Genomic DNA, 17,067 nt, shown 5'->3' on the forward strand with positions numbered 1-17,067 from the left:
CTGTACATAACAGATGTATTGTGCTATCCATGTAATGATTCCTGTCTGTGAATTTTACAAAGGAAAAGCAGAAAAACCTATTCTAGGCAGTGGCCATCTTGCCAAGCTAATGCTGACATCATATCCTCCCTGACTCTTGTTTTCCCCTCTCCTTTCTCTTGCTCATTGTGTATTCATTAGCTGCCCTCCTCCCAGAGGCTTTTTTTTATTTACACATCCAATCACTGAGTCACCTCAGCCTTGCCTGTAAACACAAGTGATCAGCTAGGCAGGGAAATAAATGGTAGACGAGGAATATATTATAGATAAAAAGAACTCCCAGCATTCAAAAGAACTCCCAGCATTCAACTTTTTGGCACTGTTTGGCACTAGGGCCAGTGCTCCTAAAGTATGTGATAACTCCAAACCATAACAGCAGAAAAAGTTTTGCAAGTTTTGAATGCAGGATTAGCATCTTTATCACTTAATACACTCAGACCAGTTGCTGTTTTATGGTGACAATACCGCTTTAAGACTCATTTGGCTTAGGTCACAAAGAGGAACAAAGTTGCAGATGAGCACTGTTTTGTGAAGCACAGCCAATATTTATTTTAATTATTAAAGACTTAAAATTACTGGAATGATAAAATCTTTTAAATTACTGTCTTTGTGCCATATGCTTATGACGTCAGCATCTTTAATAGTATACAAATCAAACCTGGGTGTCATCAGTATCTACATCGAGACCAAAAAACCTGCACTATGAAGTTCTTCATTTTATTCATGCTGGTCGGCCTCGGCCATTGTCTAGGTAAGAAATTACTTCTTATGAATGCAAAACTGAACTAAGAATTAACTTATGAGATGAATGATTTTTGGTGTAGTATTAATGGTAAACAGATTTTGCCATCATTTTATTTCCAACTTAAGGAATTTTAAGTCTCGTAGCTTCCACAAAAGAGAAAAATTTACTTTTTAAATATTTCAGCACTATGCTGTTATTATTCGTTTTGTTCAGCCAGATACAAGTGTTTTCGCTTCTATTTACATTTTGGGAGAGCAGCTGCTGCATTTTACTGCAATTTTACTGCCTCATTTGTTTAGAGAAAACAATGGTTTATTGTAATGTCTCACAATTAAGAAAAATTAAAATAAGACAGTCAAACAGCAATGTAAAGCAGTAACAGCTCTACTGAATTGTAAACAGAAGCCGGAACACCTCTGTTTACCTAAAGCAGTGCTGTCCAACTTCACAGGCATGGAGGGCTGTTTTTTTGCAGACTAGTGATGTCGCGAACCTCCATTTTTTGGTTCGCGAACCTTCGCGGAAGGTTCGGTTCGCGCGAACTTTCGCGAACCGCAATAGACTTCAATGGGGAGGCGAACTTTCAAAACTGGGAAAAATTATGGTGGCCACAAAAGTGATGGAAAAGATGTTTCAAGGGGCCTAACACCATGGCGGAGTGGGACACAAGCCAAAAGTCCCGGGGAAAAATCTGGATTTGACGCAAAGCAGCGTTTTAAGGGCAGAAATCACATTGAATGCTAAATTGCAGGCCTAAAGTGCTTTCAAACATCTTGCATGTGTATACATCAATCAGGGAGTGTAATTAGAGTACTGCTTCACACTGACACACCAAACTTACTGTGTAACGCACCGCAAACAGCTGTTTGCGTAGTGACGGCCGTGCTGGACTGGTGCGCAACATGGCCAGAGTGCAGGCCGTGGCGCTTTTCCAGGCCATATGGTCGCTGGGCTGTGGTAGCTCAATAATAGAACAACAGTGACTGTCCAGCTGATCAAATTTGGTCTGACCACAATGAAGCAACGACCTTATTATCTTTGGTGTGCCACCCCCACCAGAGACACTCATATAGCCGGCGGTCATTGCTTCATTGTGATACGCAAGCCCCTTCACCGTGGCATGGTAATGATCATGAAGGGGGGTGGGCACATGTACATGCCTTTTGTTTTTTTGTTGCAGCCGCCCGCAGTGCAGCCAGAAAAATTAGGCAGGCATGTACGCGCACCAGAAAAATTAGTATAGGAATCCGCCTGGAGTCCTGGACCCTGTTGGTGGTGGCAGAGAAGGCAAGCGGCCTGCAGGCAGAGATGCTGTGTGTGGGGACTGACTTAGTCTTCAGTCGTGCAGTAGCCCTCCGGGATCCATGCCTCATTCATTTTGATAAAGGTCAGGTACTGAACGCTATCGTGACTTAGGCGACTTCTCTTCTCAGTGACAATGCCTCCAGCTGCACTGAAGGTCCTTTCTGACAGGATGCTTGCGGCAGGGCAAGAGAGAAGTTGGATGGCAAATTGGGACAGCTCTGGCCACAGGTCAAGCCTGCGCAACCAGTAGTTCAAGGGTTCATCGTCGCTGCTCGCAGTGTCTACATCCAAACTCAAGGCCAGGTAGTCGGCTACCTGCCGGTCCAGGCGTTGGTGGAGGGTGGATCCGGAAGGGCTATGGTGAGGCGTTGTAGTAAAGAATGTCCGCATGTCTGACATCACCCTGAGACTGCTGGAGTGTCCTGTCCTTGCCTGCGTAGATTTGGGAGGAGGAGGATTACTGCCAGCGGTACCTTGATTGCGTTGTGCTGTCCCATCACCCTTAAGCGCATTGAAAAGCATCATTGCCAGCTTGTTCTGCAAGTGCTGCATCCTTTCCGCCTTCTGTTGAGTTGGTAACAGGTCCGCCACTTTGTGCCTGTACTGAGGGTCTAGTAGCGTGGCCACCCAGTACAGGTCATTCCCCTTGAGTTTTTTGATACGGGAGTCCCTCAACAGGCTGGACAACTTAAAAGATGCCATCTGCACAAAGCTGGATGCAGACGTACTCTCCATCTCCTCTTGCTCTTCCTCAGTGACGGCACGCAAGTCCTCTTCCTCCCCCCAGCCACGAACAATACCATGGGAACGTGGAGCAGTAGAAGCCCCCTGTGACGGCTGCTGCAGTTGTTCTTCTTCCGCCGCCTCTTTCTCCTCCACAGAAACACTTTCCTCATCATCATCATCCGAGTCTGACTCCTCTCCTTCCCCACATGACTCCTCTTCTTCCTCCTCCTCCCCCCTCTGTGCTGCCGCAGGTGTTGAGGAAACATCTGGTTCGGATGAAAATTGCTTCCACGACTCCTCCTGCCGTAACTGTTCTCGTTCACGCTCCTCCACAGCTTTATCCACCACTCTACGCACGGCACACTCCAGGAAGTAAGCATAGGGGATCAAGTCGCTGATGGTGCCTTCAGCGCGACTCACCAGTTTGGTCACCTCCTCAAAGGGCTGCATGATCCTGCATGCATTTCGCATCAGTTTCCCGTTGTTGGGCCACAACATCCCCATCTTCCCAGATTGTGTCCTTCTACTGTAATTGTACAGGTACTGGGTGACGGCTTTCTCCTGGTCTAGCAGGCGAGAGAACATGAGCAGGGTGGAATTCCAGCGAGTTGGGCTATTGCATATCAAGCGTCTCACCGGCAAGTTGTTTCTCCACTGAATGCCTGCAAAGCGTGCCATGGCCGTGTAAGAGAGCGTGCTTGCGCAGGAGCAGTACAGGGCCGCCCTTCTTCAGGAGCACTCAGGCTCCCTGAAGCCTTCTTCGGTCGGGTAAAGCAGTATTTGACTAAATTAGTCAAATACTGCTACCGGGCGAGCCAGCACCGGAACGACAGGACCAGGAGAGGAGCGGGAAGGCTCTATAGGACACAGAGCCTTCCCTCTCCTTGGTTAAGTATCCTTCTCATTTTTTTAAATGAGGTTCCCATTCATTAAGCAACTGTACAGAGCAGCCTATTAGAATGCATGTTTCATTTAAAGAGGAACTCCAGCGAAAAATAAATTCTTCATTTTTACAATAATTATGTATAAATGATTTAGTCAGTGTTTGCCCATTGTAAAATCTTTCCTCTCCCCGATTTACTTTCTGACATGTATCACATGGTAACATTTTTACTGATTGCAGGTGATTTCAGTGGAAGTAGCTGCTGCTTGTTTTTTGGCAGTTGGAAACAGCTGTAAACAGCTATTTCCTACAATGCAACGAGATTCACAGACAGGAAACTGCCAGGACCATGGTCCTCACAGTTTCCTGTGGGAGAGGTTTTACCACAATATCAGCCATACAGAGCCCCCTGATGATTTGTTTGAGAAAAGGGAAAGATTTCTCACGGGAAAGGGGGTATCAGCTACTGATTGGGATGAAGTTCAATTCTTGGTTACGGTTTCTCTGTAAAGGACAACTGAAGTGAGAGGGATGTGGAGGCTGCCATATTTGTTTCCTTTTAAACAATACCAATTGCCTGGCAGCCTTGCTGATCTATTTGGCTGCAGTAGTGTCTAAATAACACCAGACACAAGCATGCAGCTAATCTTATAATGTCAGAAACAATTGATCTGCTGCATGCTTGTTCAGGGTTTACGGCTAAAAGTATTAAAGGCAGGATCAGTAGGACAGCCAGGCAACTGGTATTGTGACGTTTAAAATAAATATGGCAGCCTCCATATCCCTCTTGCTTCAGTTGTCCTTGAAACATATTTAAACCTGCTTAGCTGCTCTCATTTTTACTCCAGTCTTCTTTCAGCTTGTTTTTCAATAGCCACCCCATAGTTATTTCAGTTTAGTTCTTAATTCACTTGAGTTTTGCATAGCAAAAAACAAAAAAATCCATTTGTTTTAATTGATCCCTATATTCCACACGCATCTTCCAGCAGTGTGTTCTGAGGCTAGACTGTATAAGACTAGTAAGGCTGCATTCACAATGGTGCGTTGCAGTGCATTGCTATGGAGCCTTTTTAACGCACAGCAAAACCCTGCAATTGAAAGTCTATGTGCAGTCTAGATCGCATCAGTTGCAAGGTGATCCTACAGAGTCCAGTATCCCAACGCAATGCATGCAGTGCATTACCGCATAATGTGAGCATTTAAAGTAGCAGTGAAGCATACTTTTTATGTACTGTACGCTTCACTGTATGCTTTACTGTATGCATCCCACCGCATGCATAACATGCAAAGCAACAGTTCCCTGTGGTGATCCTGCTTTTGCATGCTACGCACTGCAACCCCCACTGTGAGCGTAGCCTTACAGTATGAAAACCAACTTAGTGTGACAAGCATGGTGTCATGCCAATCATGATCTATACTGAATACTCTCCAATATATTATTTTGATAGGTGATGTACCACAAGCTGTGGAGTGTACTAAGCAGTTGCTTGCGGTAAGAATTTCTGCTATTTATACCACATATGTAATTGCTGGAGAAAGAAGATTTGATAGTTTGAATTTCACATTCAATATTTTCTTTTTTTCTTTCTTTCTTTCTTTTTTTTTCTTTGGTGCCGAAAATTCTAAAACCATATCATTTAGTTATTTGCACAAACACATGCTGTGTTGTGTATGTATATGACCAATTGATATTTACAGTCCTGTGTGACTGTGTAACGATCTCACCTCATTCTAGCGAGTTCCGCGCCGAGTCCAGCTGCATCTCCGGCGGGACTCGCTCACAGGAGGGAACTTCCGTGCTGTCCGATCTGGGCGGCATTCCCGGCATCTCTCCGGCTCACAGTCAGAGTGGCTTTTACAGGCTCAGGAGGCATTTCTGATTAGACTCGTCCTCCTGACGGCTGGCCTGACTCATTCCCTCTCGTGTATATTAGGCCAGGTGAGTCAGTTGCTCACTGGCCTTGATACTAATCAGTTCGCTGGTTCTTGGCCTAGCTACCTGCTGTGTTACTTTTGATAGCTGTAAATTGTAGTTTCTCGTAATACCCTTGTGGTGTTATGGAGTATTGTTCTCATTGTATGATTACCTGTGTACCGATTTCTTGCCTGTCTTCTGACCCTGTTCTAGTCTCATCCTTTTGTACTTTAGCCATCTGATTCCTGTTACTGACTCGGCCTGACTCCTGACTACGTTATTGGGATATCCCTGCAAACTGACAGTCATCTGATACCGTTACTGACTCTGCTTGTTACCGACTACGATTTAGCTTAACGATTTTGTACCTTGACATTGTAAAACTTGTGCACAAGTACTGACCGGTCTAGACCTTATTACTGTATTGTATATTATCTGTTATCTCGTCACGCACCAGCATGATAGACTGTTTAATGACTGAGAAACCAATCAGTTTTGTCTCCAATCAGTTGGAAGAAAAATGCACATTATATTAAAGTCATTGGCAATCTATGATAAAAAATCAGCCAGATACTTACCTAAGGAGCAGGAAGGCTCTGGGTCCTATAGAGCCTTCCGCTCCTCTCTCGGCCCCACGTTCCAGCGCTGGTTCCCTTGTAGCAGTATTCAATCAATTTGGTCGAATAGTGTTCTCTCTGCCACCGAAAGGTGGCTTCGGAAGTCTTCGAGAGCACTCGGGACTGGCAGCTCCAAACTGCACACGTGCGAGTGCCCTCTCTCGCGCAGTCGTGCGTGCGCAATATGGAGCAGCCTGTCTTCAGTAGGACTCAGCTCCTGAAGACTTCCTAAGTCTGCCACGGCGGGAGATTTAAACGGAGAAGCTGCCGCTGCAACGAGGGGACCGAGAGAGGAGAGAGAAGACTCTATTGGACTCAGAGCCTTCCCTCTCCTTAGGTAAGTATCCAGTTAATATGTGTTTTATAGATTCCTATTTGCTTTAACAATGAATCTGATCGTTTTGTTTACAGCGCTTATAGATGATATTGCCTTGTGTGTTCCAGATGGAACTAACAGAGACCAACTTGTTTTATCTGTATTTTCAATGCTATTGATTGAGCAGTGTAAAGTTAACAATAAGAAGATAGATTCTTCAGCATTACTTGGATATTTAATATGTGGACAATACAGTGACCTTAGCTTAAAATTAAGATATGGCTTTTGTTCAAAGACTGAGGGCCCGTTTCCACTCTCGCGGAAACGGCCGCAAATCCGCAGAGTTTCCCCGCAGGCAAATCGCGCGGGGAAACTCTGCCATAGGGGATAACGGCGCCGCCGGCCGAATCGCTTGCAGTAGCGATTCGGCCGGAAACCCCCACAGAATTCGCGGCGGAGGCTGCGATTCCCATAGCCGTGCATGGCACGGCTGATGGGAATCGCCTGCGATCCTGCCCACCCGCTCTGTGCCGGCGTGCGTCTACGAGACGCACGCCGCACTAGTGGAAACGAGCCCTATCAGGTTTTGTGACTCTGTGATAAATCGTTTGAATAAATGTTTTGCAGAATATAATGGCCACAATCAATTTTGTCTATTTTGTCTTAATAGGCTTCCCCTGCTTTTATTGATGCCGTTCTTAAAGGACCATGTTCACGTAAAGGAGAGAAAACGGTAAATATATGGAAGATTCTGTATTGTTCTTAAGCCTCATTCACCTTTGTGACTAAAGCCAGCTGAAGCCTCTACCAATAGGCTTGTATAGAGCAGCACCGACCACCACAGTAGTCAGACTGCCACTCAACAAGCAAATCACCTGGCGGGTCAACTTGGCTGAGCAATAGTCAATTCCTTGGTACATGCCGCTTCTCCATCCACGACAACACATGTGCTGCAGTCAGTTGCCCTCCCCTTCCCCCGCATAGCAATAGAACGTGCTGGACATGCGTCTGTACAGTCAGCACTGGGCTAGGCCATGTTTGTTGATTTTTTTTATAAGATATGATCTTTTTTGTCATTCTGCATCACTACTGTAGTTTTGTGGTTTTCCTAACTTGCTCTGTTATCTCACAGATAATCTTTATGTTGGGCTGGTGAGCACATCAGATACCAGCATTTTGCTCTGGTCTGCATTAGTCCTTGGAGATCGAGGAAAAGAGTTTATGCTTATTATATTGAATATACTGTATTAGCATTATAATTAGCAAAGCATGAAATGTACATGTTGAACTGAAGTTTTCAGTTCTTCGAAATATATCCATGGAGATGTATGAAATCTGCAGAAAATCATGTGATTTATGACACATAACTTGCTGCATTCCTGCTCTACATGCACGGCTCTCTGCAGATCAGCCTGACCCCCATGCAAGTCTCTGAACACATCAGATGCTTGTTATTATTATTTATAATTATTTCATTATTATCATGTAGTATTTTGTCATTACTGATTCTCTTGATTCATCATAAACCTGAAATAATGCACCATGGTGTTTCTTTTTAATAGCATTTAAATATAATTTTCACAGGCCGAGGAGAAGAAGGAAACTGTTGACTATTTAAGCAATCAAATTAAAATAGAGGCGGTAAGTCATGGATGTATTGTGTTTACCCTTTGGTTATGTTCCTTGAAATGCGTCAGTTGTGATATTTGGTTGAGCATGAGAAGATCTCACACTAAACATTACATTTACCCTTAACTACTTCCAGAACTTTGCTACGCCCCTGTATACTTCACTTGCGGATCAGGGGAGTAGATATGAGTATTGTTTACTTACCACCACCCTTTGCGATCCCCTCTGAGTTTCCGTTCTTCTTGCTGTCGCAATTCCCTCTTTCCGTGATCGGGGTATAAAAAACAGCTATTCCCAAACCCGATCATCGTGCCTGTGATGAATCAGAGCCTGCGGCAGCGACGCAGCTTCTCGTTAAAAAAAAAACAAACCCTGATGTAAACACTTGATTCCGTTCTATTCATAGAACATGGAATAGTGTAGCACCATCTTGTGGCCATAAAGTAAAAATACCCCATTATACACTTTTACGTAGAAAAAATAAATACATTTTTATTATTTTTGAACCTCTTCCACCCCTGCCCCATAGTTACCAAAATAAAACTTGTAAAAAAAATTACATCATTTAAAAAAACTACATAAATAGTAACCTCAGGGACTTTTTTATAAGTATGTCATGAGGGAATATTACTGTTAATTTTAAAAATAAAGTCTTGTAATTAGTGTTATAGTATTAAAAATCCCTAAACAGAAAAATACACATTTATTTCCAAATAAAATATTATTGCCGTACATTGTAATTAGGGACAAAATGCAACATTGTAATAATAAATGGGCAAATAAAACATGTGGGTTTTAGTATTGACGCACATTTTATTTTAAAAACTAATATGGCTGAAAACTGAGAAATTATGATTTTTCTCCTATTTTTTTCTTATTATTCCCTTTAAAATGCATATAAAATAAAATTATTCTTCGCAAAAAAGTACCACCCAAAGAAAGCCTAACTTGTGGCAAAAAAAAACCATATAGAAAAACCATATAGTTTTAGTGTTATAAGTATGAATAAAGTTATTGATGAATGATTAGGAGGAGCGCTGAAATGTGAAAAATGTTTTGGTTTTTAAGGGAAAAAACCTGTGAAGGGGTTAAAGTAAATCTGAGGTGAAGCGTGCAAGAAAAATACAGATACTCACCTAGGTAGAGGAAAGCCTCTGGATCCTTCAGATGCTTCCCGTGTCCTTCTCGCCCCTTGCGCCACTGCCCGGACCCTCTGGAAAATTGCAGCCATGCTCTTCTTCATGTATGAGTGCAGCCGTACTGTGCCTATGCGAGTAGAGTGGCCCATGCGCAGTAGCAAGTAACCGTGTCTCCATGGTAATTTTGAGGGCGAGTGCGTCACTATTGTGAATGGGTGGGATTTAAGTCTGCACAGTAGTGATGCCTCATTCTGAACTACTTGGGAAGAGCTGATTTGGCAAACATCTTTACCAGCAGACATCACTGGAAACACAGGCGGCACACAGGAACAGGAAGGTTCTATACTGTCCAGAGCCTTTCTTCTACTTAGGGAAGTATCATACCTGAAGTCAATTTCTGACTTCAGTTTTGCTTTAAAGTGAACCTTAAGTCAGAAAAAAAAATTAGTTTTACTCACCTGGGGCGCAATGCGTACAAAAATACGCAATTGCGGCCCGCAATAGCGCTAATTACAGTCGGGAATGCGGAAAAAGCTACGCATGGCCAGTCCTGATGGGCCTGTCGGCAAAAACGAAACTAGCTGGCAGTGGGGGACCAGAGGATTAGTGAGTGGCTGCGAGGGCACAGGACTGCTGCAGGGGGCTTGTAGAAGCCCCAGGTGAGTAAAACTCATTTTTTTTTTCTGGCTTAAGTGTCTCTTTAGGGCAAACAATCTTTATACCAGTTTGCTGCAGATTGCCACAATAAGTTGTAGCAGTCCATGTCAGACCACAATGGAATTTAGTGGCCCACCTAGAGGCAGGGCCGGCCTTAGGTTTCACAGCGCCCTGAGCGTATCCAGATTTTGGTGCCCCCCCATATTATAGGCAGATCCCCCCCTTAGTGTATATAGGCTACTAGTGTAGGCAGATCCCCTCTTTAGTGTGTATGTATATAGGCAGACCCCTACTTAGTGTGTGTGTGTGTATATATATATATATATATATATGTGTGTGTGTGTGTATCTATCTATCTATCTATCTATCTATCTATCTATCTATCTATCTATATATATATATATATATATATATATATATATATATATATATAGGTCCTGAGGATGGGGAGCGGAGCCTTACTTCTACTGGTGTGGTCTGTCCAGTCGGTTGGGGAGATGGCCAGCCCAGGTCTCGAGGGACAGTCACACCCAGTCACCCACTGTCACACAGCCAGGTCAGGGCAGGGTGGCTAACACTGTGCCACTGGCTGGCACACCACGTGCTTCCATCCTCCTCCTATCACGGGGCCAGCAGCGCGGGGCGGAGACTCTCACACTGCCTCCAAGAGGCTGCAGCAGTTGTTGCTGGTCTTCGCCCCCATCACCCCCAGCGGCACCAGGGGGCAGAGCCAGAGGGAGACAGTGGCGCGGCGCAACCAAGCCGGAGCCCGCAGCCGCCACAAGTGAACAAATAAATTAACAATATGCGGCCGAGCGGCAGGAGAGCGGCGCGGCGCCTCCCCCCTGGAAGCCAGGGGCCGGCGCCCTGAGCGATCGCTCCGGTCGCACAGGCCAAAGGACGGCCCTGCCTAGAGGAACACTTTTCTTATTGTTCTTTACACTAATTAACATAACATTTCATAGTTCAGACTTAAATCTGAGAGGCCAAGCTGTTATATCGTATTTTATCTACAGGTGGTGCTGATAGCAATATTTATGATGGCAGCTCCCTGTCCCTATTCTTCCTAGTACTGAGTAGGCAGAAGGAGCTTATTTATGATTTTTGTGGGATTTTTTTTTACTTTAGGTTAGAGTGCATATTTAGTGAATAATATAATAATAACTGTATTATATTAATTTATAATGATTAGTGAATTTCAACCTGCAGGGCAACACTGGCTGCACCACTAAAAGCCTTTCTGGAGTAGATCTCGTAAGTCTGCTGTTATTTAATATTTCTCTCTCTCTCTCTCTCTCTCTCTCTCTCTCTCCCCTAAATTGTCCTACAGCGAGCAATTATGGAAGCAAGTGAAAAGAATGCATATATATTAGCATGTTAACACAATAATTTTAAGCGCAACACAGTCCTTGTTCTTCCAAAACAGGTCCACCCTGTATTAAATTAAGCCTGGACAATATCACCACCACCACACCCTAGTGGGATACGACTCACCCTCTATATAGACCACCAAGATGGTCACTTGCGCCTTGGGTTTATTCCCTGGTCACCCCCGACCAATAACGATCTGGCTGTGTCTTTGCTGTATTTGGGACCACCACTATATCCCTCGGCACTTTCTTCCTCTGTATACTTAGATGGGTACCTCCAAAGAGAGGCTGAACCTAGCGTCAGGGAAGGATCTAGGCGCCAAAACCTGACCTTTAGGCGCTAAAACCTGACCTTGCCCCAGGCGCAACTTGGTCTAGATCCGTCCCTGCATAGCGTAATACTGTTTCTAAAAGTTTTATTTCTAAAAGATATTGCACTTACAATTTGTAGACTTTAAAATAGCATGAGTTTGTTGGACGGGATCTCCCCCGTTTGTGTTTGCCGCTGGAGGGCTATCACTGGTCTGCTTGAGGCTGGTCAGGCTGCTGCGCGCACAGCCATCCACTCCTCCTCTACGAACGCCAGAATCCCCGCACTCCGCTGCCACTTCCGGGTACCACCCTACTAGTTTCGTCAGTATGACTCATCAGGAGCACTGGACTTTGGACTTGTGTTATCTATAGTAACTGCTGATATATAAATAGGAGACACCGAGAGCCCAATATAGTGTAGTATGTATTGGAAACCGTGGATAAATGTAAGTGTGAGATGAATATACTCACAAACATGGGTTACCTCTTAGGCAACCACTGTAGATGCAGGTGAGGAGATTAGACCTGTCCTCACTCAGGATTAAGATGTCGCTCTCTGTAGATCAGGAAAGTAGGGGTAGGTCACCCCTCCACCAGGGGTGGACACAGTATTATCGTGAGAGAAACAGAGGCGCCAGCAGGATAAAAGGTAATAAAAATTTTAAAATTTGCTGGGAGGCAGTGGTGGACTTACCTCCGGAAGGCAGACTCAAAATACTGTCTGAATTAAGCAAATAAATTTATTATTGGTACCCCAAAAGATGCAACGCATTTCGCAGGCACATCCCGCTTCATCAGGCAATAAGATAGGGGACAAACTGTGGACAAAGACAAAAGACGTTGCTGTAGCGAGCCACATAAAATTAACAAAGTGTGTAGTATCATGCAAATTGTATGCAACATTTTCACAATATAAACACTGAATATAAGGTTGCACAATTACAACAAGGTTGACAGACCCTAGCATCATAAAATCCACAAAAAAGTCAGTGCATCTTGTAGCCTAAGGAATAATTCAATTTAGTGTAGGAGGCAAGAAAGTGCAGAGTGCTAATTATGTAGTGCAAAATATTGCTAATAAGGTGCCATAGTGTAGTAGCACAAAATGTGTGACTGCAGACACAATTAATTGTAAAGTGCAGCAGTATAGGGCAAGTATAAGTAAAAATGCATTGCATAAAAGTATGTAGTATCATGCAAATTGTATGCAACATTTTCACAATATAAACACTGGATATAAGGCTGCACAATTAGAACAAGGACTACAGACCCTAGCATCATAAAATCCACAAAAAAAGTCATTGCATCTTGTTGCCTAAGGACAAATTCAATTTTGTATACTCTGCACTTTCTTGCCTCCTACACTAAATTGAATTATTCCTTAGGATACAAGATGCACTGACTTTTTTGTGGATTTTATGATGCTAGGGTCTGTCAACCTTGTTGTAATTGTGCAACCTTATATTCAGTGTTTATATTGTGAAAATGTTGCATACAATTTGCATGATACTACACACTTTGTTAATTTTATGTGGCTCGCTACAGCAACGTCTTTTGTCTTTGTCCACAGTTTGTCCCCTATCTTATTGCCTGATGAAGCGGGCTGTGCAAGCGAAACGCGTTGCATCTTTTGGGGTACCAATAATAAATTTATTTGTTTAATTCAGACAGTATTTTGAGTCTGCCTTCCGGAGGTAAGTCCACCACTGCCTCCCAGCAAATTTTAAAATTTTTATTACCTTTTATCCTGCTGGCGCCTCTGTTTCTCTCACGATAATAACTGCTGATATATATTAGCATACTTTTCAGTTTCTTCCATAATTGCTTGCTGTAAGAAGATTGTATAGCTAATGGAATGCATAGCATAACATAGGATGTATTTTGAAAATCCTGCAAGTTTTGGACCACAAGTGATGTCAAGGTTAAAGTGAAATGCAGATATAATCTCGTCATATTGTGATCCCTGAGGCCGGTTTTACGCCTGGCCAAAACGTTGCAGTATGATGCTCCGCTCCCATTGCACCACAATGCCAAAAACTACATTCATGTGACCCTGCGGCAGAATGCGCCAACAGGGTCATTTGCATAGTAATCCCCCCGCACACCCGTTGCTACCCCTTGCCCAGTGACAGGAAGTAAGTCCCTGGGATTCCTGGCTCCCCTGACATAGTTGCATCAGTCCATGCATGCATGCCACACTGTCGCCGCCAATGTATTTCAATTTTCTGCATCGCTCTTTGACTTACATGCATTCCATTGCCACAGAAGTCCAACTGTAACACGTTGTTGACTTTGCAGCAGGTCGGCGGCCAATCAGACACTTGTAGCGTAATGCAACAGGGTTAGTGTGCTAGGCCCCAAAGACTTTCATTGCTGTTGCGTTACCCTGTGTGCAGAAAGGGTAATGCAACGCATAGAAAGCGGCCTGGTGTAAAAGGGGCCTGAAAGTGCTTTTGTAGTTGTAAGCCTTTTAGGCAAAGCTCACGCTGGTGGTTTCAGGGCCCGTTCTCACTCACGCGATTAGCGCTAGGGTTTTGCGCTGGTGATTTTACTGCGATTAACACAGTAAAATCTCTGTATACTCTTGCGATTTTTTGAGCGATCGCGATTAGAGTTTTTTAGCATTCTAATTGCGATCACTCTAAAATCATGGTAAAATGCTGCATGTAGCGCATTTTGCAAGTGGCGCTAATCGCAAATTGCCAGCTGTAATCGTCCCCTAATCGCTCAGTGAGAATGGGCCAGCAATGGTGCCTAAAAACCAAGTATAGCATTTTGCTTAACGATTTCAAGTGTTTTTGAGGCATTTTATGGAAGTTTTTTTTGCAGTCAACAGCAGTTCTCAAAGATCTAAAACAAATTTTAGCCACACTGTCTGCAGTGACTCCTGGCAAGATGGGAATCAATTTCCTGTAATGTCCTGTAAACGCTGGAATAAAGATGGACCAGATACCACTGTAACAATGTGTAACTGCCAGGCATTTGACACTTTCCTGATGCAGTATTTAGTATTTGATTGCCTATTAGAGTTGGTCGGAAATGGCCATTTCCGATTCTGTGGAAATTCCAATTGACAGTCTTCCATTTTTCTGATTTTCCAGTCTTCTACTTTTCGAGGAGTATTTTGTTTGTTTTTGTTTTTTGGGGTTTTTTTTACATCAGATAATGCAAAACTGAAAAAAATCTGAAAATCTGAAATCGGAAAAATGGAAATTGGAAAAATCAGTGTTGTGTAAAATTTTGCAGAAAAATTCTGCATTCTCTGGTCCGATGCTTCTGAGCTCTGTCACTGGGATCCATCTGAAAATGGCGCCTGCGAATAATGGCGCATGGTGTTGCCGCTAATCTGTTTGCCGCTTATCGCTATTTAACATTAAAGCCTTATTGTTATTTAACGTTAAAGCCTTATTGTTATTTAGCGTTAAAGCCTTATTGTTATTTAGCGTTAAAACACAGAACCCTCTCTGTACCTATCCCTAACCCCTAAACCTCCCCTGGTGGTGCCTAACCCTAAGACCCCCCTGGTGGTGCCTAACCCTAAGACCCCCCTGGTAGTGCCTAATCCTAACCACCCCCCTGGTGGTGCCTAATCCTAACCACCCCCTGGTGGTGCCTAACCCTAACCACCCCCTGGTGGTGCCTAACCCTAACCACAGCCCTGTTGGTGCCTAACCCTAAGAACCCCTGATAGTGCCTAACCACCCCCCTGGTGGTGCCTAACCCTAACCACCCCCCTGGTGGTGCCTAACCCTAAGACCCCCCTGGCAGTGCCTAACCCTAAGACCTTCTGGTGGTGCCTAACCCTAAGACCCCCCCCCCCGGAGGTGCCTAACCCTAAGACCCCCCTGATGGTGCTAACCCTAAGACCCCCCTCCCCAGTGGTGCCTAACCCTAACCTTGACAGTGTTACATTAAATCCATTCACCGTTTTGCAGTTAAATAACGTCTGCAGTTTGACTTATGTAGGGCGCTATTGATAAATAACGTTACTGTGGGCAATAACGTCTGCTGTTTGGCAAATGAACGGCACTATTGATAAATAACGTTAGTGTGTGCCGTTTTTTTCTTCTCTTTTCCCTGTGCGCCATTATTATGCAGTACTAACGATAAATAGAGATAAGCGTATCTTTTTAATGTGGCACCATTTTTATGCATAGGCGCTGTGCGCCATTATTCACTGATCCGCTGTCACTGGGCTAATATTACCAACATGTGGTAAATCGGATTTCCACACAATTCCGATTTCTGTTTTCCAATTTCTGAATGGAAATGCGGAAATGTCACCAGTCCACAGGATCGGAATGAGCCTCCCTATTGCCCATGTGGAGCTGTGCTGTTCCAGAACCACCCATGCATGCACATCCCATTTTATTACAGGACCACTATTGTGAAAAATATAAACACTTATCATAAAAGATGCACATTTGTCCAAGAGTAAAATGCACTATAAATGACTTTTTTTTTCTTATGTGGCTGTCACTTAGAAAGAATAAGCAGATAGTAAAAATCAGATTTTGGACTAGTACATCTCTTAATGGGGGATTCTTAGTATTTGCTCACTATTTTGGGAGTTGCATTGAGCAACTGCAATTTAGTGCTTTTGAAGATAAAGAACACCTCAAGAATCCCCCATGAGGAGATTAACTAATCCAAAACCTGTCAGACTTTTACTGCTTACTGTAAACAAGAGGAAGAAAATTAATTTATAGTTCATTTTACTCTTGGAGAAACCTTTGTTTTATACATTTGGGGTTAATTCATCTTAATGAGAGGAACGCGCGGTAGTGCAGCATAGTGTGTGCTGCTTACTAACTTGCACTCCTTGACAGTCACTTGACAGGCAGCCTATTGGGCCAATCAAAGTGCAGTGCTCACATCCATTAAAACCACTGGAGCCACCAGGGCTCAGGACAGGTTTAGTGGAGCGGCAGTTTTTTAGAAGGAGCAGATCAGCATAACTTGCTCTCCTCTCATTAAGTTGAGCTGCTTAATAAATCAATTCAACCCCTATGTATTTTAAATAGTACATTTTTTCACAATAGTAGTCCATTAATTATTGATGGGGTACAATGTGGAGCAGCAGGTAGGCACAACAGTACATAACGAGACGATTAACTGGGCGGGGGGGACTTTAGCGCACTCCACCTCATGTTTGATGAGGGTAGCGTGCTCCAGCATGTAGCAAGCTGCAGTATGTAGAAGGAAGTAGGAAATGCTAGCAACGCTTCTTTATTCAACTTTACTTGTACATGGTAAGTGCAAAAATATATTGTCCATATGCTGGAGATGGAGATGGAGAAAACCATAGATATACCGGTGGATGTAGAGGAGGCACTATCCGTGGTGGTGGGTGCTGGGTGCAGATGCCTGACGGCCGTTCCGCGCACTTCCATGCAACCTCCGTAGAAGCACAG

At 43.9% G+C, this 17,067-nt stretch overlaps 1 protein-coding gene across 4 annotated transcripts in view; it reads left to right on the top strand.

Moving 5' to 3' along the window:
* The first annotated feature begins 719 nt into the window (after positions 1 to 719).
* LOC137521024 (uncharacterized) overlaps positions 720 to 17,067 on the top strand; it is a 177,483-nt gene continuing 161,135 nt past the window's right edge. For all 4 annotated transcript variants that reach the window (XM_068239737.1, XM_068239736.1, XM_068239739.1 and 1 more), the window contains exons 1-5: positions 720 to 790; positions 5,147 to 5,190; positions 7,217 to 7,279; positions 8,131 to 8,187; positions 11,181 to 11,225. In XM_068239737.1, coding sequence (XP_068095838.1) covers positions 742 to 790; positions 5,147 to 5,190; positions 7,217 to 7,279; positions 8,131 to 8,187; positions 11,181 to 11,225 — 258 coding nt within the window. In that variant the 5' untranslated portion in view covers positions 720 to 741. The remainder of the gene's footprint in view (positions 791 to 5,146; positions 5,191 to 7,216; positions 7,280 to 8,130; positions 8,188 to 11,180; positions 11,226 to 17,067) is intronic.

This window comes from Hyperolius riggenbachi, chromosome 6 (assembly GCF_040937935.1).
Source record: "Hyperolius riggenbachi isolate aHypRig1 chromosome 6, aHypRig1.pri, whole genome shotgun sequence".
Lineage (NCBI taxonomy): Eukaryota > Metazoa > Chordata > Amphibia > Anura > Hyperoliidae > Hyperolius > Hyperolius riggenbachi.